Genomic DNA, 25696 nt, shown 5'->3' with positions numbered 1-25696 from the left:
GATTATGTAGACCAATCATGAGAAAAATAACATTGTATTTAGAAGAAATGGGTTGATAAAAATATAGATTTAGCAACCAATGAGGTTCGCTCAGCTTCACTGAATTTTTTTCCAATTGGCCCAGCCACATGCATAAGATATAAAAATATTACCTCCTTTTACTGAAGGTCCTCATGTGTAAAACTAAATTTTAAAACTGCCTAAATGGAGTTCATATAGAAATAGATTTCAGGAGCAGATGTCACTCATGACAAGTAATGCTGGTCTTCAGATTGAATCCACATCTTCTCTACAAGATTGTATATGACTGCCTTACCCATGATCAAAGACCAACTCAAGTACTACCTCTTTTATGAAGCATTATTCAATGGCTTATTATGGGTAAAGTTTTAAAATAATATAAAGGAATCCATTTGAAACAATACTTAAGAGCAAAACAAAACATATATGTAGGAAGACATGAGGAATCATTTCATTACAAAGAGTTAAAAGCTCATCTGGGGTTTTACACAGTTATACAATTAATATGATCAACCTAGATAATCTGCCCTATATAACTCAAACCAATGACTTCTACTTTGGAAACTTTGAGATTTTAACCTAGTTTTATCACTATATCACCTTATTCTAAATAGACTATGTGCCCAGGATATTATAGTTAGGCTGGGATGCCAAGGTTTTCTATATTTAAAATGCAAAGTTTAGGCTATATTGTCTCTGAAATTTCTTGCAGCTAAAGGTCTGTGATCCTGTATATAGCTCTAGTATTTTAAAGGATCTGAAAGTGAATCCAATCCAAATAAAAATTTATGGAATTTCAATACATGCCTTTCACAGAAGTAGATGCTATCAGGGAAACTTCTTTGAAAGGCTTCATGAACAAGACGGCCCTCAGATCAATCACTGTGTGTGAGACAGTCATATACCAACAATTGTGAAGTCCAGATGGAGTCCATCAAAATAGAAACAGCTGAGAGTTGCTAGTATTTTCATATTAGAGAGTCTTTGACTTGACTTGACTTTGCAGTGCATGACAGTAGTGAGAAGCAGGCAGGGATCAAGGAACAGTGTAAAAATGATACTCTATAGAGAAAAAGAACCTTTGAAAGTTTTTGAATTAAGGAGTATCATGAGTTCTGCTATTTAACTGAAGTCAACATTGAGGCAAAGATGGCTCTATTTTTGATAAAATGCCACAGCAGTGACATGAGTGCTTGTGTTTACTGAGAGTGAAGAGAATGAATGAATATGAGGAGGGGTCTAATAAAAAAATACTCTTTTCAAATCATTTATACATATTATGTGTAGTTTATTTCTCATAAGTTATCACTCTTCTGTGTTGAAAATTATGAACGCATAAAATTTGTCAACATGGTCTTATTTTAAAATGCCTGTCTTGGGCTTACACTGTGTCTATGGAGTGCCAACTATTGTTTAGGGAAAAACTGCTTATCCATGCAAATATAAAACACCCATGCCCTTTTTTAGTAATGGAATTTAGATAACTCAGCTATCATGGGAAAAATAATAAAATGTTTTCCTTAACTGGGTTGTTTTGCCCTTTTCTGCTGAACACACTTATATCCAGGTCCATTGGTTAAGACATATATACATAAAAAAAAATTCATATTTTTCAAATTATGACCAAAAGACTAGGAGGGTTTTCTTACACAGCAAGTCAGAAATATTTGTAAAGAGTAAATTGGAATGCAGGAAAACAAACATTGAAGAGGCTTTCAAAAATAGCAATTCATTATAGAAGTAAGAGCTGAAAGATATGAGCTGAGGAACATAAAACAAACAGCATTTATATAATAACTGTTGATACTTATAATATTCACATGTGAAAAGATTGAAAATACGTAAACTAAAATGCCAACTAGTTAGTTGAAAAACCAGTTTAATTTTCCTTGTGTTCATTTAAACTTCCTTCTCTTCTCTATGTATGATAGTCTGTATTTCTGTTCCTCTGAGAATTCCCTCTTTTCTAATGACTCTGCTCCAACCTCAATCTGGCTTGAAAGTTAAAGACTTAAAAATGAGCTGCTGGATGTAGAGAATGGACTTGAGGACACGGGGAGGGGGAAGGGTAAGCTGGGATGAAGTGAGAGAGTAACATGGACATATATACACTACCAAATGTAAAATAGATAGCTAGTGGAAAGCTGCTGCATAGCACAGGGAGATCAGCTCGGTGCTTTGTGACCACCTAGAGGGGTGGGATAGGGAGGGTGGGAGGGAGATGCAAGAGGGAGGGAATATGGAGATATATGTACACGTATAGCTGATTCACTTTGTTATACAGCAGAAACTAACACACCATTGTAGAACAATTATACTCCAATAAAGATGTTTAAAAAAAAATGAGCTGCTGGTATCTATTCTCTTCTAAAGATGTAATTATTGTGACTACAGTTACCAAAAAAATGGTTTCTTATTCTCTTACTATGTGATAAAAGAATATACCACATTTCCCTCTTTTAGACCCAAACAATGCCATATTATGGGCAAAATTTTGAAATGATAGAGTGAAATTCTATGGTAAATGAATTATTGAATACCAAAACCAAACAACTACTTAAGAGGACACATGAAATCATTTCAATAGACACATGAAGCTTATTTTGAGTGTTATACAAAATTATCCAAGTAGTATGGTCAACATAGATAATTTACCATATATGACTCAAACCATATACTTCTGCATTAGGAACCCTGATATCCCGTTTAGCTGTCTATATCATTGTAACATACTGAACCATTGCCAAATCATTTCAGTTTGTGTTGTGTAAAATAAGTCCTACTCTCTACAATACTAGCCTATAGTTTTGGTTTCTTCGATTTCTTCCTCCAGGTTCTGTGTAACTTAAATGTAGACGAATGCTATCTGACGTGTTTTTTCTCAATGTCTAGTGGTAAAAATGGTTCAGGTTTTTCTAGTGATGCATATTGTTTTCTTTTAAACATATTCCTTAATACGTATAAGTACATTAGGCCAAATAAAATCAACTTGAAAATGAAAACCAAAATATGTACTTGGTAAACACACTGGTTTGCTTAAATGAAATACTAAAATATTTTGCTATTTTTTCAAATGTTAATCTGCAACTAATTTAACCTATCCTAAATTCTTTAATGTGATTATTTATTCAAAATATTTTTAAAAATTATTTTATAGGCTTATAGAATGTTTAACAAAAATCTCTGTCTGCTTTCTTTAAATGTTATCATAGCATAACCATAGAATAGAAAATGTGGTTTGTGGGTCTGGATTGTTTCCGTTTCATATTCTGTACATATAATTATTTTAGAACACTATTTCAATATACAATTTTGACAAGCAGAGTTATAGAGGCAGTTGGCATAAGTGTGGCAGCAAAACCATTACATTCCATGTGTAATGTAACCATGCCTTTCAATTCTCTTTTTGTGCTACCTACTGAAAGTGTGACTTTGGACAAGTTATTTAAAAACTCTAATCCTCAGTTTCAGTTTCCTTTTCTGTAATATAGGGATAACAATAGTACTTCATAGGACTGGCTGGAAGGTTAAATGAGTTAAATCATGTCTAGTGCTTAGCATAGTATCTAACCTATAGTAAACATTCCAAGTTAACTATTATTTTTAACATAGTTTTCATGTGGCTAATTTTAATCAAATTCTCTAATGGTTTTCTCTCACAAATAATAAAATAGCATCAAGGTTCATGTCAGTAATATAAAACTGCCCATGTTTTAAGTAATGCAATGATACATTGTCATCTTTTTGTTACAAAACACAAGAATTCAGCATCAGAAAGATAATTTCCATGTGATGAAGGGCAATAGATCAAGCAATCTAAATTATCTTCCCAAGGAGTTGTCTGCAAATTTCCACTTTCCTTATCATGCTGATGCCAGGTATTATGCTACTCCATATTCAAAGTTCTGCCACAGTATGGACAAAACACTTGCCTTTGATTCCCATTTGGTTTTGACATGAGGTCGAAATTTCCAAATTACTTTCCTCAGTACTAATCCTGAGCAAAACTAGTCATGGAAGGAGGAAATACAAGCAATAAAAGAATAGCCTACTCTACAGTGTACTACTTCCTTATGCTAGTTTATCTAATTTAATTTCCAAATGCTCAGCTTTTTCCACAAGAAAACACAAATCATGTATCCGAAAGGAAAGCTCGTGCCAATAGGAACACTGCCAAAAACAACAGGTAGAAAGCAATAAATGTATTAAAAGAATAAGCAGTATGGCTATCTTTTGTCTACTGGCAATGGAAATTTGAGTTGATGGAATCACCTGGTTATGTGACACAAAGCAGACATAACCTCTAACATTAGCTCTCTTTTGGAGGCTGCTGGTGATCCATTCAGCCAGATTAGAAAGAGTCCAAGAGTGTTTCAACCAAGGTGCTCAGTCAAGTCCTGCTAGAGAGGATGTGGTTGCCCTTCCTCTATCATGCTCCCTCCTCCACTGCCCATGCCTTCCAAAGTTGCTCATTTAATATTACATATAAATACAGGCTGCATAAGGAACAGACCTGCTCATTTTATGTGGCCAAACGGTTTGCTCTCATGTGTGAATTGCCCCAGTGCAAGTGTGCTTCTTGGTCTCCTAATGGGCAGAAAACTAGAGAAGAAATAGTCTGGCTTTCTGAATGCCTGTGATTCTTATGCTCTAAAAAAAAAAAAAAAAAAAAAAAAAAAAAAAAAAAAATCCCAAAAAACAAACCCAAAAAACAACCCTTTAGAGATAAAATTCATAATAATAGCATACACCATGATGTTGAGGTTTTACAATATCCCAGGTGCAGAGATAAGTACTCTACATTCATTATCTCATTTAACAACCCCTTGAAATATCATTATCCTTTAATAAAATTGAGGTAAGCTGCTCCAGGTCACAATCCTATTAAGTGATCTTTTGAATTTGAATGTTTAAGTTTTTAATAAAGTATCAATAATAAGGCTTTTGTCTCCTTTAACATTCATTTAGTCACATAACTATTTTTGATGCATAATAATATATTGTTCACTGTTTCTAAATACTGGGGAAACAGTTGTGAAAAACACAGAGCACGATCCTGCTCTCATGTTACTCATGGGACAGTGGAGGGTAAATAGATACATATATTACATAAAGTAATTCTACATAGTGTTCTATGCTTTTTAGAAGTTAAAATAGAATTAGGAGATAGGCAAAGACTGTAGCAAGAGTGAGGGGGATACTCCATATAGAACTGAAACAGGAGAAGATAGGGAAGGAAAGCATTGCAAGCAGAGACAGCATCCTGTGTCGAACTTTTTTTTTTTAAGTTAAAGCTTAAGGTTTTTGAGGGGCAAGAAGGACAGACAATGTGAATAAAGCATAAGGCAAAACTCCACACTGTTTTTTTTCCCATACTAAATGAGGAAAATTAAATTCAAAGAACACAACTTACTAAATGAATTTTTGATTCTGCAGCTCTTACTCTTATGTTACATCTTAACGTTCCATCAGCAAATGTTAGCAATGTAATAGCCCGCCATTCTTGGGTTTTGTTTTTCCTAACTACTAAAAAGATGCTACAGTTGGGAGGCTTTACTTTGCTTTGCTTTCTCCTCATATAGAGTCATATCAGTGGGTATGGTCTAGGAAAATAAACTATGTCTGCAAGAGTAGGAAACCAGATTGCAAAACATATTATGATTTGGGGAAGAAAGATGTTATATTATTTGTGTTATCTATTTCAAATACAAAACTTAATCCATTCTAATAACTGTATAGTTTTAACACCAAGCAATGGATCATTAGCATTCTTAAAATAATTTGTCTTTTTGGTCCCATGAAAATTCAGTTATGCTTAAATAGTACTTACATTTAAATATACGTTATAAATACACTTATAATAAGGTGCATATTTATTAGAAAAATCAACAGAAATATGTAATCTTTAACATTTAGTTATAGTTTAAATAATAAATTTACTCTTTAAAATAAGTCCAAATTCTTTAATTTGGTTATATTTCCATACTTGGGACTCTTCTCCATCAACCAGTACTAGCAATTACATTATAGAGGAACTGGGTTTTGTTAGAGTAAACCCATTATTTCTTGCACCAGTTTGTCCTGATTTAAATCTGATACTCTAATGTGGAAATGCAATGTTTTTGTTATATAATTACAGTGGACATATTTAAAAAGCTTTCCAGCCAAGACTAGCATTCCTGAATAGGAACGCTTTCAGCTCTCATCACGTTCAGTTTGAGAGGGAAGGATGTTTCAGCACATTGATTAAATTCATTAATTTGGAAGTAGACTCAGTGAGTATGCTCTAATAAAACATTATATGAAAAACTATAACTAAAATATCCAGTGTTGAGCTGAACGAAGTCTAGAATACATACAACAGAATAGAATGTATCTCAGAACTGTAGTGCACAACAAACTTACAATGAGTACACTCTTACCACAAGAGTGGAGAAAGCAAGGGTGGTCCTGAGTAGGCACTCAGAGGTATGTTATTCAAGGATTGATACATGACTATTTCTGAACTCAGCCATTGTCAGACTTCTGACAATGCAGTTTTGCCAGGTTTTAAACAACTTATTTAAGTGATAGCTCTGACTTGCAAATACAGGGACATCAGAACCTGATTTGTAGATAAGACTCTCTATTCTCTGTTTCAATGTAGGATTTCTTTAAATAGTTAGTTTTATTTAAAACTGATTTAAAGATTGAATCATGAACAGCTTTCAGGGGAATAGTTATAGCTTAAAGAAGAAAGCCATACTTGTTCTAATTCAAGAGATATATGAAGAAACTGGAAATGAGAGAAAGGTTCACAATATTGATTGAATATTTTCAAATATGATCTAAAAAAAGAAAGGTGAGAATTTGTGTCACGTGTCCTGAAAAGCAGAAATATAAGCATTAAAGGATCATTTTATTAAGTTGAGAGATTTTTTGCTGAATTTTACTCAGGACTACCGAGAAATAACATCTTCTATATAGTTGTAAATATGCAACTTGGTTTTAAAATTATTTAGAGGGCTTCCCTGGTGGCGCAGTGGTTGGGAGTCCACCTGCCGATGCAGGGGACGCAGGTTTGTGTCCCGGCCCGGGAAGATCCCACATGCCGTGGAGTGGCTGGGCCCGTGAGCCATGGCCGCTGAGCCTGCATGTCCGGAGCCTGTGCTCCTTAATGGGAGAGGCCACGGCAGTGAGAGGCCCGCGTACCACAAAAAATAAAATAAAATAAAATAAATAATAAAATAAAATAAAATAATTTAGAATCATTGTCTGAAATGTCAGCAAAATTAAGATGGTTTTAAAAAAAAAAAGAACTACCTTTTTCCCCATGCAAGTTACGTGTGCTCTTTTATGTACAAGAATATGGAGCCTTTTGTCTGGGTTGAAAGTAAGAGCAAGATTTGCTATGCTCTCAGATTTTAAACAGTAATTAAAATATAATTTATAATTAACTCTGGTAAAGCTTATTTATTTTTTTTATCTAAAGGGTTCTGCTTTGTTTTTCCAAGGATCATTATGAGTAAGAGTCATTGCCTCTTAGGGCTTGGCAAATCCCAAATTTCTGTCTCTCTCTCTTCCCCTCCTTTTCTGTTCCCTTTCTTTTCATCTCCCACTCTCTTTCCTTAATTGGCTCTAATATAAAACTGAAGTATATCTGGTAAATAGTGTTTCATGTTCTCTGCTTCTAATTTAAAGCATGGATGAGTTGTAGACTTTTTTTTCTCTCTCTAAATAAAAAATAACAAACAGTACCCTAAATCAACTTTTTGTATGGTCTTGGTTTTTATTAGGGTGGATCAGTGACCCTCACTCAATTAACAAATGAAAAAAAAAAAGTTGCCTCTACCCTAGACTAAACAAGAATGACTGCAGTATGAGGAACTGGGTTCAGAAACAGAAAGGAGATATTGACAGATTTTTGTATACACAATGATTTTATGTGAAACATCAGCTCTCCTAGGAATTGTTTCCAGGTTAGTTGGAAGAAAGCTAAGATTTCTATTGCTCCTGACTGTATGAACATGCTTCATTAACCATTCAGTTAAGCATTTTCTGAAATGGCCTTGGTCTTCTTTGGATCTAGCTGCAGGGTATCCTATGTTATTTTACACAGATGCTTCTACTGGTTAGAATTGTAAAGAGTCTTACTCTAATGTCTTTCTTTGTTGATGGAGACAGCAAAGGCTAAACTCAAGGGACTTGTCCAAGGTCACAGATAAGTCATGGGAAAGTCTGTCCTAGAAATAAGTTTCCAAGTCAGTTCATGTCTTCATTCCTTAAAAATGTATTAAGTGCCTACTGTGCGCAAGGTTATGTGCTAAGCCCTGGAATGTGTAAAGAAACAAAGCAGTGATGATTCCTGCTCTCATGGAGCTAAATTTGTGCTGTTCTTTCCATTATTTCCTTTTTTTAGCAGATAGTTGTTTTGAGTTGATAGTGGCTTTTCCTATTTTAGTAGATAGTTCTGGGAGTATATATTAAAAGTGCCTTAAAATCAAAGACTACAAATTCAAGTACTGAGTAAGCTATGTGGTATCTTGTGGGCATTAAACAAGTTTTATTATCTTTTTTTTTTTTTTTTTTTTTCGGTATGCGGGCCTCTCACTGTTGTGGCCTCCCCCGTTGCGGAGCACAGGCTCCGGACGCGCAGGCTCCGGACGCGCAGGCTCAGCAGCCATGGCTCACGGGCCCAGCCGCTCCGCGGCATATGGGATCCTCCCAGACCGGGGCACGAACCCGTATCCCCTGCATCGGCAGGCGGACTCTCAACCACTTGCGCCACCAGGGAGGCCCAAGTTTTATTATCTTTGACTAATTTACTTAACCTCAATTTTTTCCTGATATAATTATACTACTACTTTGGTTTATAAAATTTTTCATTCATTGTGTACTTATTTTTCTATGTGAACATTATAACAATTTCTTTAAAAATGTGGGACACATAAAACTAGAAACTGTGTTCTTTAATTATGTTTTCAAAGAGCCCACTGTTAAAATATTCCTATCAGGGCTAACTATTTATATAAAATCTTTTAATGGACTAATAAGAAAGAACAAGAGTGACAACTATGCCAATAATAGTGTTTTCCAAACGAGACTCTCCACTTAACAGTGCATATATATCATCTCAGCTATGATATAGATACTAATAGAATCTGCATTTTAAAGATGTGAAATTGAGGATTAGAGAAATGAAAGAAGCTGCTCGATACTATGCAGCAAGTAGCTGACGAAGGTGGAATCTGAGACAAGATGTGCCTGTTTAGAGAACATACTCTTAACCACTCACCTGTAGTGAAGGTTGTCTAACACATAAAAAAGTATTTAGAATGGTATACCTGGGCCTAACTTGACCCAGGTTTCTCATGTTTTATATAAAGCCCGAAAATGTATAATAAAAAAGAAAAATTAATTGAAGCTTTGCTTCTTTCTGGTCAAATTCTCCATTTTTAAAAGATAACTAAAGTCAAATAAAATTACAAAGCCAAACAAAAAGTATATAGATGGGGAGGAACCCTAGATAACTTAGTTAACTACTTAGAATATAAGTAAAATTAGGCGTTGAACTAGATAATCTCTTCAGTTTTCATGGCTTACAATTTCTACCTGTTGAAATTCTACCCTTTATTCAACACTCATTTCAGTGAGGTTATTACCTCAAGAATCTTCCAATTCTATGAGTCAAAATGAGTCTTTCTTTCCTCTGTCTTCCCATAGCTCTTTGTAGCTCCACAGCAATTTGGAGGGCTTTTGTTGTTGTTGTTGTTTACTTTGTATTACTATTTATATAGGGATAATGTTAGATGACTAAGTAAGTGTAGTCTATGTGCCTACATGATTGATATTGTCTAATGACAAAATTAGTACCTTTTACTGAATATTGAAAGTTCGCTACATGCCAGGTACTGTGTGTCTTCTCTGCCCAGTATTTTAAATGTTAGGACTCATTATAAAAAACAGGCTAACTGAAAAACAGAAATCAGGATAAGTCCATACTATTAGTAAGTGGTAATGGCAAGATTTGCATATATCCCATGTTTTAATTACTGTATTACACTATCCATTAAAATTAACTGTGCCTGAAATCAAGTATATATCTATCATGCTAACTCACCATTAAAGCTTTTTTATTGTTCACTATAGAAAATGAATAGTTAATTGTAGTTTCTGAATAAACTCTAAAAATAAGCAATGCAACTAGTTAAAAACCTTAATTTTTCTTTTATGTAGAGGCCAAGAACCAATTTTCATATATTAGCAAGATATTTATTTGCTTTAATGAGGTTTTGCCTATGTAGCATGTCACAAATCTTTTTTCTAAAGCATCGAAATTTTTAGCAATTAACATATATATATATATTGCATATAGAATTCTTGATTAAAAAAAAGAAAACCTGCTCTTTTTGTGAAAAAAATAAGGTCTATCAATATGTTGAACATGAAGATGATGTTTGGGGCAACATGAATTTTTTAGCCTCTCTTTTTAAAATGGGAAATGGGTCTACAGATTATATCTTTAAAGCTAAAGTACTTAGCATGTATATACACAATTTCAGTTTTTCTATGGAGAAAATAAATTAATTCTGAAGTTTAAAATTTTAACCCTTCAATTTAAAATTACTTGTATTGGTTGAATAGCATTTGCTCTTTTAAATATAATATATGTAAATACAGATATAAAAATATTGAACCAGATTTTCTTTCAATTCCTAATCAATAATAAATGTAGTTTATCTGTGTAGATTGCTTTCAGCCTGCAAATACTTTCACAAATGCTAACTTTCCTGTTATTGAAATTATATATTTTGTTTTAAAAAATTAACTCTTTCATTCTAATCTTCTTTCCTAAATTATAGACTTGGGCTTGAAAGTAGCATTACAGATCATTAGGTGCAGCTATGAACCCAGTATAGAAATCACCTATTTCAAAATTCCTGCTAGGTTGACACCTAATATCTGAAAATCTTTGGTGACAGAAAGGTCAGTTGGTCAACAGATGGTTCAGTCTATTTTGTTTGCCTGTTAGTGTTTTTTATTTTTTTAAATTGAGCCAACTATTTTTTCTCTCTGTGTTATTATACAAACTCTATTCCCATTTTAGCCTTTCAGATTATTGAAGTCATCTGCTGTTCCCTGTTTATATTGTCATTTGGCTTAACAATTTTGGTACCTTGACTCCCTGATCAGCAGATATTATTTTCTTTAATTTCTTCGTTGTCCTGATAAGTCAGTTCTATGACATCCTCTTTTCCTCTTACAAAGTCAGTCCATAGTAGACAGAGTAAATGACTGGTTTAATTAGAGCTTTGAAACTGGATACTTTGCATTTATGTATAGTCTGGCTTGCAATATTGTTTTCCCTTGGCAGTCCCACTATTGCCTCATTAGTACACAGCAAGCATTTGCTCAGTTAAATCATGGCTTTTTCATAAAGAAACCGTTAATTTTACATTTGGTTTTATGGAGTTAGTTTAGAACTTTATTTATATCCTTAAAATTCAAACTTGACTGGAGCCATAGGACTTGGAATTCTAGGACACCCTTTGTCATCTTTTTAACTGCTGACTTTGGCATGCAATATAATTGCTATATTTAACTTTGTGTCCTTCAGAAATTTAATATGTCTAAATATTTTGGCTTATTACATGCAAAATAAAAAGAGATCATTTAATCTGAAGGGTCTCAGCTGTATTAGTATTAAATCTGAAGAGATGATGGGCTCCTAAATGGTAATTAAAAATTTATTCCACATTCAGCACAAACTAGTTGCAGTTTCAGAAATACTATAATAAAAAAATCACAGAGATTTCACTGAGGAAATGATGCTAAGGTTTAGATCTGAAAGATGACTACATTTAACTAGACTAGAGGAGCAGGGAAGAGACTATACAGAGTATTCAATTATAGAATACATTAATGACTTTGATTTTATATAAATTATAACAAGAAGTCTAAAATTTTTAAAGCAAGGGGTGACAAAATCAGATCTATATTTAATATAAATCTTTGAAAATATTCTGGCTGCGATGTTTAGCATTGAATGAAGATGGTGAAAGTGGACTTACTGAGGCTACATAAGACTAGGTTGGTGGTGGTGGCAGGAGAGATGAAACAAAATGGATAGATTGGAGGGCTGTTGGGAGGTTTTATCCACAGAGTATGAGGAGAGAATGATAGGGAGGAAAACTGAGACGGTATCGAAGATTGCTCCTAAGTCTATGGCTTATGCAACTAGATTGCTGGTAATGTTATTTGTAAAGATGGGTCACTCTGGAAGAAAAACTGCTTTGGGTTAGGAGAAGGTAGATAGTATGAATTTGTTTCGAATATGTTGTTTTTGAAATACTTTTGAGATGATATATCTCAAGAGCCATAAAAAGATAAATACCCTTTCACCAAGAAATCACAAGTCTGGGAATGTAGCCTAAAAAAATAGTGTAAAATATGGGGAAAGTTATGGCTGAAAATGTCCATTGCAGTGTATTTTATTAATAGGAAAAGCTGGAAGCAACGTTAATTTTCAAAAATAGAAGAATGATTTAGTAAACTTTTGTCAACTTACTAAATAAAATATTAGTTAGCCAATTAAATAGCCAATTAAATGGTTGTTTTAAAAACTTCTTAGTGACATGGAAAGAATTATATAATGCTAAGTTGTAAAAATAGTTAAAATAATTTGTACATTACAAATAAAACAGTAAATACAAATGAATATGAAATAAAACTGGAAAAATAAATGAAATTGTGCAATAATGTATTAGAATTGTAGGTGTATATATTTCTTTTCTTTATTTAAAAAAATTAAATTGTTCTCAATTTTTAAAAATATTGCAAATTTAAGTGCAATTCTCAAGATTAGTTTGTTTTTAATTAATGGTTGCATTTTTTTTCCTGAGGTTAGAAATATTAAAACATAACCTTTTTTCCAAGAAGCTTTTTAAGATAGTCTTAAATAACTCTTATGATTTCTATTGTATGCCTTTAGGGTAGAGGCTGATCTACTTTATACTTAGTCATGGTCATAAAAGTCTCCATGTTAGAAAAAGAACCTTAGCTGATATTAGTTACATTTAAATTAATCTTCTCTGTATTTCTATGTGTGGTAATATGTAATTTTAATGAACTAAGAATCTGAGTTCTAGAGTACTGCATAGACTTTAGGGAATTACTTGTATCATTTAGTTCTAAGATCCAAGAGAGTCATTTATTCAAATTTAGATACATTCATTTTAAAATTGTAAATATTTTGTTTTCAGCAATAAAGAAGAAAAAGAACTATATCTTTCTTAAATTTATACTGAGATTTTGAAATTTTAATTTTATTTTGTGTCTTTAAATGTACTAAATAAAATATTAACTGAGTTTTAGTGCCATATTTTACCAATAAGTTTGTTATCATCAGTAACACTATTTCACTTTGTCAATTAGCATAAATAATTTATCACTGTAGACCCGAAGAATTTATTTAAAAATTGTCACTTTGCAAAATGGTTTATTTTCCAGTTTTCAATCTATTAGATAGTCATAATGAAGTTTTTCGTACTCCAAAATATTCATTTCAAAAATCTTACATAACCTAAGAGTATATTCAAGAGTAAAGACATGAAGTTTTATTAAACTGTATATAAGCAACTGATATTATGTAACTAATTATAAAGGCAGTGACTGAGAATTGCCTGCTTTGTTTTTGTTTTTGTTTTTGTTTTTTTGCGGTACCCGTGCCTCTCACTGTTGTGGCCTCTCCCGCTGCGGAGCACAGGCTCCGGACGCGCAGGCTCAGCGGCCATGACTCACGGGTCCAGCCGCTCGGCGGTATGTGGGATCCTCCCAGACCGGGGCACGAACCCTTGTCCCCTGCATCGGCAGGCGGACTCTCAACCACTGTGCCACCAGGGAAGCCCGACAGTTTGTTTTGAGCAAGAACATTTTGGCAATTTGTTACAAAATATAGTATAGTAAATTTTATTCTTTAAGAAATGTTTTCCGTATTTTAGGATAAAAAGTCTCTTCAACTTATTTTGATGCATGTTTTAACACAATTTAGTAAAAAAAAAAAAAAGTCACATTTTAAAATGTACTCAGATGTTGAATTAGCTTTATTCAGAGTGGAATATTTTTAGTCGGTTTCTAATGGTGCCTCGATAATGTCATAAATCAAAAGTGTCATTTAAATTCCCCAAAGTAATAGTTAGGGAGTATGAGACCTACATGTACACACTGCTATATTTAAAATGGATAAACAACAAGGACCTACTGTATAGCACAGGGAACTCTGCTCAATGTTATGTGGCAGCCTGAACGGGAGGGGAGTTTGGGGGAGAATGGATACATGTATATGCATGGCTGAGTTGCTTTGCTGTGCACCTGAAACTATCACAACATTGTTAATTGGCTGTATCCAATATAAAACAAAAAGTTTTTTAAAAATTCCCCAAAGTAACTGATATTGAAGATTCTTAAGGAAGTGCAAGTTTCCAGCAATTATGATGCAATCTCTAGATCCCATGATTTTGATCCCATGAAAAATATTCGTTGGTTGGTTCGTATATTATTTCATGTACTTTGAATATTTGATGAACTGTGGGCTAAAAGCTAGTGCTCCAGTTACAAATGAGCCTAACATCCAGGTGTCTAATAATTTCTGTATTTGGATTATTTTGATGTGCAACTACTACTTTAGTTGGTTCTGAAGCTGCTAATGTTCCAAGATGATTATTGAAGAAAGAGAAGGAGGAGGGAAGAGGGAAGAAGAAGAGGAGGAAGGAGAGGAAGAGAGAGACAATGACAGTGACACTGGTGATGAAGATACAATAAAATATAGCTACTCTCTCTTTACACTGCATTCTTTAATTACTGGTGGTGATCAAAATTATGAAGACCATGTTAATGCATAATTATGCATTTTTAGAATTTATTTTCCTGTCAATTAAAAAATATCACAGTTGATAGGTGGAATCAAAAAATTTGAGGAAGGCAGATAAATTGGTAATTTGGGATTAACAGATAACACTACTATATATACAAAATAGACAAACAGTAAGGTCCTACTGTATAGCACAGGGAACTATATTCAATATCTCATAACCTATAATGGATAAGAATCTGAAAAAGAATATATATATATATATATATATATATATATACACACACACACACACACATAACTGAATGACTTTTCTGTATATCTAAAACACAGTAAATCAACTATATTTCAATTAAAAAAGAAGAAATTGGAGCTGACTCTCCCTCCACCCTAAAAAGGAATAAACTTCAAGTAAATTTCAAAATATAATTTTAAACTATTTTAAAAATGAACCCACCAAACCAGGAAAATTAACCTAACCATAATATATTGAAATTATTATTTTTAATAATATATATTAAATGTCATTGCTATTTTTTGCACAAAATACCAGTTCTTATAATGTACCATGTATACTGATATTAAAATTGACCAAGAAGTTGAAAATTTAATTAGGAAGGCCTATAATATTTGGCAGTTTCCAAAGCAAATAAGGATAGGTTTACATATTCATTTTGGCTCCCTTTTTACTGCATGACTTCATTCTTATATGCATACTCATTTTGTAAAGTTAGGCTTCAGATATTTTATCAATCTCCTTTCTCTACATTTTATAAAGTCAAGATAAAATCAACATATTTCAAATTATTTTAAACATTCAATTTATTTTAAACATTATAAATCATCTATATTTCATAAATTTTATCAGCACATAGATAAACATGCATATGACACTGCATTCACCAAAGATAATCAGTAAATTAAAAAAAGTTTTACATGTACTTACTTGAAATAAAAGAATATACCAAGTGAGATAAGCAGTGATGCAATAGATAATCCATGTCCAATTATAGTCAGATAAAACAAATTCAGTGCAGTCTGTAATTTGTATGAATAAAAAAAAAATTAAGGCTCATATCAATACTATAATTCTACATGTGTATAAGCTCAAAATCAATAAAATAACTTATATTTTTAAAAACATGTGATCTGATAGCCTTACTGTTTAGTTTGCAAGCCAATGAGTATTAGAATACATCTGGAATGAAGAATATCTATGAAAATTTATTGGGTGATATCAAAATTTATAAATTGCTCTTTTTATTTAAGAAATTAGAAGTCACATATTAAACATATGAAGAAATAAATTTCTTGATCTACGTTGTATAAAATATGAAAACCAACATTTATCATTTTGGCAATTTTCACTCTATCAGTTTGTGCACCTTAAATCAATGATTTTTGTTTGTTTGTTTAGACTTAGATGCCAGATAAGGCTTTCTTTCCTAACTGGGTTTTTTTTTTCCTTTGACAAATTTGAGGCTCCAAAACAAGTCTCAAAACAGTAATTTACAGGCGCCTCTGATGTGTACAAATAAATTTTTTATCTTGGTTTTGACTTTTTCTCTGATTTTTGTCTTTATTCTATTGTAACTTACCATTTTATTGTGTATTTTTATAATTCTCTTCAAACCCTTCTCTGAGTAAGCAAACAATACATGATTTATAATTATGATAGCTGGCAGTTATCAAATGCTTACTATAGGCTCGTTAGTTTTCTAAATATTTTCCTTGTATTAAGTCAATTCTTATGAAAACCTTGTGGATGGGTTTAGTATCCTCACTTTACACAGGAGGGGACTGAGGCAGAGAGAGGTTACAGCTTGCCCAAGGTCACAGCTGGTAAGGAGCAGAAACAGGAAGTCAGAAATCAGAACACAGTTTTAATCACTGTGACAAACTGCCTCAATATACACACACGTGCAAATATATGCAGGCACTTTGTATCGAAGCTTTATTGTTGTGACAAACTGTGACTAACCTTGACTTTAATGTATGATGTTAAAAGTGGGAATGCCAGTGAGGGTGACCTAATAGCCAGTCAGAATGAAAGCCTTCTGCTGAGGGAACTGTGTAAACCCCGCTGGTCTTATCTTGTTTACTTGAGCACAATTCCTGATCGTAATTATAGGAATTCCACCACAGATGAAAATTTTCTTTTTTCTTACATTTTTAAAGTATGTTTACTTTGGAAAATTCTAAACTCCAATTCTGAGACACTGAATTACCTAGCAGGATTGCTTCCTCGGTGTAATGACCAAATCAATAATTATTTATTTCTACAAAGATATTTTTGTTCATTGTTTTTATGATGAAAAGGCTTTACAATGGAATGAACTAGCTAAATTTTCTCCAATATTATATCGGCAACTAACTTTTAAAATAGTGTAAATTAAATCTGAATTTATAATTATTACTTACCTTCACTTTCTCATGTGTGTTAACATTACATTGGGTATAATTTGTCCATGTTCTGTTGCTTGCTGGATGTCTAAACCAGTTTCCATCTTGGTCACAGATTTTTGTAACTTTTTCTTTAAAATTAAAAAGGAAAAAAGGAAACAGTAATTCAGTTAACCAAGGGTTTATTAAGTAGATGTCAAGGAGATTTGTATACAAATTTCTACTTTTACCTGAAGGATCAAAGTCCTGAAAGTAATCTGGGCAGTGCTGCATTGATTCCGTTCCTGCAGCAACATCATTCCAGCACAGCCATCCATCCCAGGTTCTGTTGCAATAAATGCCTTAAGGGGAGAGTAGAAATTAGGGCTTACTAACTCCCTCTAGTTATATAGAAAGACATAAAGTCTTAATGGTAGACTCACACTGACATGGAATAAAGACTGTCTACTGAAAATGAAGACATCATATAAAATCTTTATAACAATTACTTGGATTATTCACAAAGTAATTATTAGAATAACTAATTGTTAAATTAAATTTAGAAATATCTAAAAAATATATGAGGTTTAGCTTTAATTCTAATTCTCAAAGTTAGCTATTTATTTAATAAATCACACGGTCTTTGCTGGTTTTCTTAACCATAAAGTAGTGGTTAATTAGTGTCCCTATGCTTGAAATTCAAAAACTATGGGAAGATGAAAACGTGTTTTATTTTAGAAACTGTATTCTAAGGGCAAGTTATAGTATTTTCTGAAGTGAAGAGATGAACATTCCAATATTTCCTGTTTCACCACATTAACCCTGACACATACTTATTTAGGTCCCTCTACCAAGTTCTAGCTCTTACTTTCCTTCCTTTTCTTTTCAAATGAAGTAGAGTGTTTAGTCTCTCATTCTTTTCTTACCAACATTAAGAGAAAGAACCTCTTACATGAAAAAATGTAAAGTTTTTTAAAGACATAGAGAAATAAAATGACCAAAATGTTCCAAAGTTATAACAGTCTGTAATCAAAGAGAGTGATTTTCTGCCTTGTTAGGTAAGCACACATAGATAGAAACTTGAATGTTCCATGAGATGTTTATTATTATTAACAGATTTGTAAGGCAATCTCAGAATCAATCTAGGCTTCACGGAAGTAAAAAAGTTCTATTGGCCTGAAAATCTAAATAATTCTAGTTAAAAAAAAAAAAGCCTCAGATAGTCTGTTTTCCCTCCTGTGATTTTCAAACTCTTATATAAATAGCTTGCATCCACATATTACTAAATAAAATGCATTTTGTGGCCTATCAGAGAAAAATTTCCTGATACCATTTTAGAAAGCCTCACAAACAAGTCCTTATACTTCTCCAAAAGATTCCACAACACTGGCTGCATGATAGATTGCCAGGTCTAGAATTTTTCCAACTGTGCTGTATGACATTTGAGTGAGACATGAGTAGGTAGGTATTCCATTAAAAAATTATGTAATCAAATAGATTTGGGGAACACAAAGTTAAAATAAACATTTCTTTATAACAAGATTTTCTAGAGTATTTAAAATTACAAAATGTATTATGACTCTCCAAGAGGAAGATTTATTTTACAGTGCTCTTGAACTTATCACAAAATTATTTTATTATAAAACCCTCATAAATATATTCCTATTGTTAAACAATTAGATTTGAAGTTAGCTTTCACACATATCTAGATGATTTGGAAGGTGTTAATTCAATAATTTTAAACTAGTAACACTTAGATTTTAATGGAATAAAGTGAGAAGCCAGATCAGTTAACAAAGAATCTGTATACAAATTTTAATTACTCGAAAATTCAATCCCTATTGAGCTAACATCAGATAGTTTGTCATTGTCTGACATATTTTAAATACATGTATTAACTGGATATATATTGTAATAAAAATATTTGGACAGATATATCTAACTACTTCTCCGAAGATGAACAAATTAAATTGTTCAGTTAGATTAAGGTTCCAAGAGTTGACCAATGTGGAAAAATTGCTTTTTTTCTCTTTCTCACAAGCAAGTTCATTTTGACAGTTACAAATACTAATAATAACCTACTTTTAACGTTTCATGTATATAACAAACATTGTATTTTATACTATCAAATATTTTCCCCCAAATTTAAATTCTTTGTTTCCACTGATGGTTTAAAGATTTAAAAATATCTAAAGTCTTCACATTTTGCTTTGTTTCACTATGAGTGTTGCATTTTACATGTTGAACATAACTCTGCCTTTAGGGTTGCCAGGTAAAATACAGGACTTGTTTTTGCTTTTGCTAAATTTGGCAACTCTACTTGTTCTTCTCAGAATTGAAGCATATATACGGCACTTAGTAGGCCCTCAATAAATGTTTCAAAAATACATTAAAAATATCTTAATGGAAACAGAAGCTCTTGGATTTCATTAGCTTTGCTACCAAATGTATACACAAAGTATGTTAGGTGCAAAAAAATAAAAAATAAAAATTGTCATTTTATTAAGCTACTATCAAGGAGCTTTTGAAAAAAAAGACATACAAATCACATAAACTGAAGATCAACTGTCACTGATTTAATCCAAGACACATACTTATTTGATATTTTAAATATCTTTATACCATAAAAAATGTTACTAAAAATATCCCTGTCACACATATTTTTATTAGAATTTTTAAAAAGAGGCAAGATAATTGCATCATAAAATGTTCTTCATAAGTAACTAATTAAAACTGCACATATACCAGAAAAACTAGCAATTAACCCATTTTTAAGAATGGACCTAAGGGACCCGTAATAATGTAATGAGGTAGTTTTCTTTCAAAACTATATTAAATGCATTTAAAATTGTCATGTTTACCTTCTGTTTGTTGAACAGGGTCTTGCATAATTTTTTGGTAACATTCATATTGAGCCGTCATGATTTTATTTCTAGTAACACCCAACTGAATTAAGTCACCATGGTTCTCTTCTTCTGATTCTGCTATGACAAGAATCTAAGGGATTAAAGAAAATAAAACTTCAGAATTGTGAGAATGTCTGTGAGAAGCAGTCTGTCACATTGGAAAACTAAGTGCAGTGATGTACTGCAGGGTCAAGAGGCTCTGGGGGGAAATTCCTGATTTGTAGTGTTTGCCAATTTCCATGGTGTAAATATTCCTACCATGTCCAATTTCAAACCACCACCAAGAGTTGTCAATGGCCCCAGTGAGCAGCATAGTCCACAGTTCTCTCTCAGAAGACTGTGGGAGCCAGCTCCAAGCCATGTATCTGGAATGCAGACAGCTGTATTCAAAATTCACCTCTACTTTTTGACCTGGGAGTGTAGACAAGATATTTAACCACCCCCTCTACCACCACCAAAACTTCTGCTTTCTCGTTGTAAAATGGGATAAAATAGTATCAAGATAACAGAGGGGAAGTATCTGGCACATGGTAAATGCTTAAAATTGTTGGCATTTTTATAATTACATTTTGATAATCAAAATAATGACAAGTTCATTTATGACGTTGGTAAACAGAATTTTATTGTATGCATATCAATAAAGGTTTTAGGCATGGTATATATTTATATTCTTCCACTTTAGTAGCTTTATTTTAAGATTCACTTATACTTTAATTTCTACCTGACTTTTTTTCCTGTTTTGTAGCATGAAGGCTGTATAAACCTTTCTTCAACCTTATTTCTTCTTTGCTTTTGCATAATTCCTATTAATTGTTTTCCATAAACAATTCTTTCTACTCCTATTTTGTTTCCTTATTTTTGATTTTCTATTCTCTAACAGGAAGTTGAATTTAATTTAAATTTAAAATAAATTGTAAAAGTTCTTCAGTATGTGGCACCACTCAAGTTTCACCATCACCTCACCACCATTTAACATTAACTTTTTTATTCTTTGATTGGTTTTAATCTCTTAATAAAGATTTATGCAGCTGTTGTGCTGCATAAGTAATAAATGGAAATTTATAACATCAAGAAAAAATTCTTTCCTCCTGTTCTCAGTTTATAGAATTGCATAAAATCAATATCATTTTTATTCTTACTTAAAAACTCAAGTTTGCACATCGTCTGAATGAATTCAAGAGAAACGGTTACAATTCCTTAAATTACAATAATCGGATTGGTAATCTGTTACAGAACTACCTACAGGGAACCAGCTTTGGCCTGTGCAGCTCATTGGCCTACTCAGTGGAGGGTGGGAGCTGAAGAAACAGGAATCCTGTTTCTTGAATTTCAGTCTGTTTACTTAAGATAACATCTAAGAAGTGCAGAATTTGGACTGCTCCTAGAGTTGAGAATGTTTTTAAATACAAATGCTGACAGGAGAGTAGTTGTGCTTTTTTCCCATTTAGGTTTTCTATACTTTTCTTGAGTTTCTTTGTTTGAATCTTTGTGGGGTTTACTTGGAAACACCACAAGAAAATTATTTGCTGGTACAGAATTAGGTGAGATTATGTCTCTGAGTTTCTCATACATATAGTAAGAGTATAGTCACTGTTTTAATGTGAAACAGAGAAAAATAGGAACAAAAATTTCTGTCAATAAAAATAAAATTAAATGTCTATGACCTATGACTCCTCAAGTACAGCAATTGCTTTTTAGTCATCCTTAGTCTACCCTCCACCTCCAGCCCCACATCCCCTGCATATACATGCAGAGGCATGCAGGAGTGCACATACTCACATACACATCTGCCTCAAACTTAGCATCCATGCCTGTCAGAAAATGGGCACTTAATACTTATTTGAGTGAATGGGTGAGGAACTTAATTTAAAACATAGTGCATGATTCCAAAGTGATTTTCAATCAATACAGGTCAATCAGTTGGCAGAATGGGAGAAAAATCAACAGATTGGAATTGCTTTTTTAATAGATCTAACTCAGAATCAGCAGGTCTGATTGAAAATGTTTCATCTATTACGTACGACTGTACTATAGAGCCATTCCATTTTTATTTCAAACTCTGGTAATGGCTTTTCTCTGGTGTCTGCACATTTGTGTGCATCATCCCTCCACCCACACTGCACCATCATACTGTTGTGCCTGCTACAGGACTAAGAGCCTAAAAAGGTACACTGAAGGGAAACAAATGATTGCTGTGTTGATTAGATATAAAAATGTACTTAATTTATGCATCCAATAACTACATATATTTTTGTGTTATTAGCCTTTATCAATTATGGGTATGTTGGAAGTTAAAACAGAAATAATCATAGATAGGGAGATACATTAGAGAAATTTATGCTTACCATAAAAAATGGCAAGAGAAACAGAAAATACAGGATACACTTTTTCTCCATCATTAAAGCCAAGATGAAATATGCTATATAATATAAATCAAACTGCAATACAAAATAAAGGAAATATAATTTAGCAATATATATGAAATAAACATAGATGGCTCTCAATGGAAAAAATTTTAAAACTACACAATAATTTTGCTTTAAGGATTTGATTAATAGTCTTACATATTACAAATATTAAGAGCATCGTGGCTTAAAGTACTAAAGAGCTCAATTAAATACATTTTAGTTTAACTTAATTAGCCTTACAAGCAGGAAAGACTCTTACAGATCTATTTTTAAGTAATTAGAAAACATCTCACTTTCTTTACCTTTACCAAAATTGGGATAAAAAGTACAAAGTAAAGAGTTTCACAAGAACATAAAAGCACAAATTTTGATAGCATATTTTACTATAAAGCTTACCTTTATGTCCGATAAGTATTAATCTTATTTATTTTTTTGCATAATCTTATTTTTAATTTTATGACTCTTAAACAATTTAAGGGAAAATTTTGTATTTGTGCCAATTTCTTGAGAGTTAACATCCATAAGTCATAAAATTGGCCTTATGATTTAATAGAAATTATTCTTCACTTCAGCACTCAATTTTTTTAATAAAAAAATAAAAGATTCTCTAAGTCATCTATATTATTAAAATAAGTTTACAGGAGATGGGCAATACCAAATAAAAGTATTTCTGTTGAGTATTTCTAATGATAGATACAGTTCTCTGCTAACTTCTTAATTCTAAGAGACAAACATTGCAGGAGCAACGTGTATAATGCTTACTCCCTATAAGTTCCATGATCAGTATACTCTGGCAGAATTTTTATGAAATATAAATGACCATGGTTTAGTCATAAAATATAGTATTTATTTAAATGAATGAGTAAAAAATATTTTTCAAAGGAGATAAAAATCTAATCAATAGATATTTGCCAGTGGACTATGAACTTAGATTTGATTTTGTTAGGAAACATGTCATGTTTTTTATTATAGGGCAAATGTTAGAATAAGAATTATAAAAAACTTTTCTTCATTTTACTTAGCATTTGCATTATCACATGCAATGAAAGCTTGCCATTAACTAGCACACAGAATCTATGCCATTGCTTGCCCTCATCAATGACTTACCTAGAAGAAACTTTTCTTTTTATTGTAGCAAACTTCCAAATAATGTTTTCTCTTCGATCAGCTACACTGGGCTTTTATTATTAGCTGATCTTTAAAAAATACAACCAAAAAAAAAAAAAAAAAAGGAAGAATTCCATTAATTTTAGATGTAAAAAATCATGTTGTAATAGAGAGAAAACAATGAATCAAAGTTTTTGCAATTCAAAAATTAATGAGTTGATATCTTAGTTTTTATTGCATGGAACAATGAGAAAAATCTAATTTTCCAATACTTACATTCACAATTGTCTCCAGACTCAAATCACATTTTCTCTTGGATTATACTCAAAACTGTCTTGAAAAATTTCTTAAATCCAGGGTCATGACCTGAAATATTGATATAATAATTTAATATTATTTCAATGAGCCAAAATCATTTCCATAATAAATTTTAAATTTCAAAGAAAATGCCACTAGAAAAATGATATTTTTATTAAGCTATTCCAATTTTTAAAAATCTGTTTTGCTTACAATATATTTGAGTTTTATCACAAATATTTGTTGTTTTCCATTATATGGAAAAACTTAATGTCAATTTTCATTTATCCAGGATGGTCAAAACACTAGCAATTAACTGAATCTTTTACTTACGTAAATTTTGAAGAACTAGAGTATGATAAAAGGACTTTTAAATTAAACTGTAGTTTAAACTTCCTTTGAATAATTTTATCTAATATTTATTGGAATGTGTTAATCTTAGTTACTTATATCTATTTCTCTAGCTTGTGTGGTGTCTCACAGGCAGAAACCATATCTGATTGATCTTTGTATCCTTTGTCTCTGGTAGTTAATTTACATTTGCTGTATAAATCAATGAATAAAATAAATAAATAAATGAAACAATAAAGTACTTTAGGATTTTAAGCTTACAATCAGGAACACTAATCATAACTATTAGTGAACTGTCATTTCTTCTATTAGAAGACTTTAAGTAGTATTTGAATCTATACTGACACTGAAAATTGGGGGAAAAAGTTCTTATATCAGCATGTTTACTATCCTACAGAATAAAGTCCTTTATTCAGTTTTTGAGTCCTGTGGTCGTTTGGATATTGAATAAATAGTAGTTTACTGTACTGTCTTTGGAAGTCATAAAGCTTAAGCCAAATTTAAAACATTAGTCATCCACATTTTTCTGTATTAAATATATATAAAACACATAGATTTACAAACAGGAATGTAAAGAAATATTGATATTGTTTTATTTGGAAATCAGATAGGTTTTTATGAAGCAATGCTTTGATGATTTACATGAGGCAAGATTAAATTACCTTCCATGTGTACATGGGCTCAAAAATTGAAGGAAAAAGTGCCTTAAAAAACATGTTTGAAGTTTTCCTATATCCAACATATTTGAAAAGCAGTTCATGCAACAATAGCAGTTATTTTTGTTGCTTATCTAATGGGTTTCTAAATCAGAATTCCAAAAAGTATCTTAGTGAAATATCTCTTAGCATGCAATAGATCATCCTGGCACCAATAATTAAGAGGACTTTATTAAACACACAAAATATTGATCAGTGCAAGTAATTCCACTTTTACAGCTTTCTCTCTTTACCCTATTCCCTAGTGATCTGGAAAATGGGCTACTAGGGACAAGATTGTATTCTGCCCTGTGTAAACTTGTAGCACTCCTAACCAAGGGGGCAGGTTCATGATCTCTGGTTTTATCAAGGATGCAGCAGCAAGTTTGGGTAGCAGTCTTTCAAAATCGTGGTGGACACCTGTACTCTTCATTAGATCTAGCAATGTCCATTTCATGTGGTGATCCAATTCGCTTGAGGCATCTACTCTACAAAGGACTCATCAAATTTCCCTACCAGTAGACACATATGGGGAGTGGTAGTTACGGGAGAATCACCCCTTTCACCAAGACCTCCCTAGGCCAATAATGGAGGGATCATGACTGGGCATATAGATAATGCCATTGCAGATACATATGAAGGTCAGTTTAGATTGAGCCTCATATTGGTAGGAGTAATGGC

The 25696-nt window shown here is 32.3% G+C and overlaps 1 protein-coding gene across 3 annotated transcripts in view; it reads right to left on the bottom strand.

The window, feature by feature from the left end:
- The window catches only part of CALCRL (calcitonin receptor like receptor), a 103423-nt gene that overhangs the window by 19392 nt on the left and 58335 nt on the right, over positions 1–25696 (bottom strand). For 2 of the 3 annotated variants that reach the window (XM_060106151.1, XM_060106152.1), the window contains 7 exons: positions 23949–24038; positions 23673–23761; positions 22503–22595; positions 20113–20248; positions 17503–17613; positions 17291–17403; positions 15816–15907 (listed from right to left, as the gene is read on the bottom strand). In XM_060106151.1, coding sequence (XP_059962134.1) covers positions 15816–15907; positions 17291–17403; positions 17503–17613; positions 20113–20248; positions 22503–22556 — 506 coding nt within the window. In that variant the 5' untranslated portion in view covers positions 22557–22595; positions 23673–23761; positions 23949–24038. The remainder of the gene's footprint in view (positions 1–15815; positions 15908–17290; positions 17404–17502; positions 17614–20112; positions 20249–22502; positions 22596–23672; positions 23762–23948; positions 24039–25696) is intronic. The other variant, XM_060106153.1, reaches the window with a different exon arrangement.

The sequence above is a fragment of the Mesoplodon densirostris genome, chromosome 8 (genome assembly GCF_025265405.1).
Source record: "Mesoplodon densirostris isolate mMesDen1 chromosome 8, mMesDen1 primary haplotype, whole genome shotgun sequence".
In the NCBI taxonomy this organism is placed as follows: Eukaryota; Metazoa; Chordata; class Mammalia; order Artiodactyla; family Ziphiidae; genus Mesoplodon; species Mesoplodon densirostris.
Note: the sequence above shows the minus strand (reverse complement) of the source record. Positions and strands in the feature narration are given on the sequence as shown.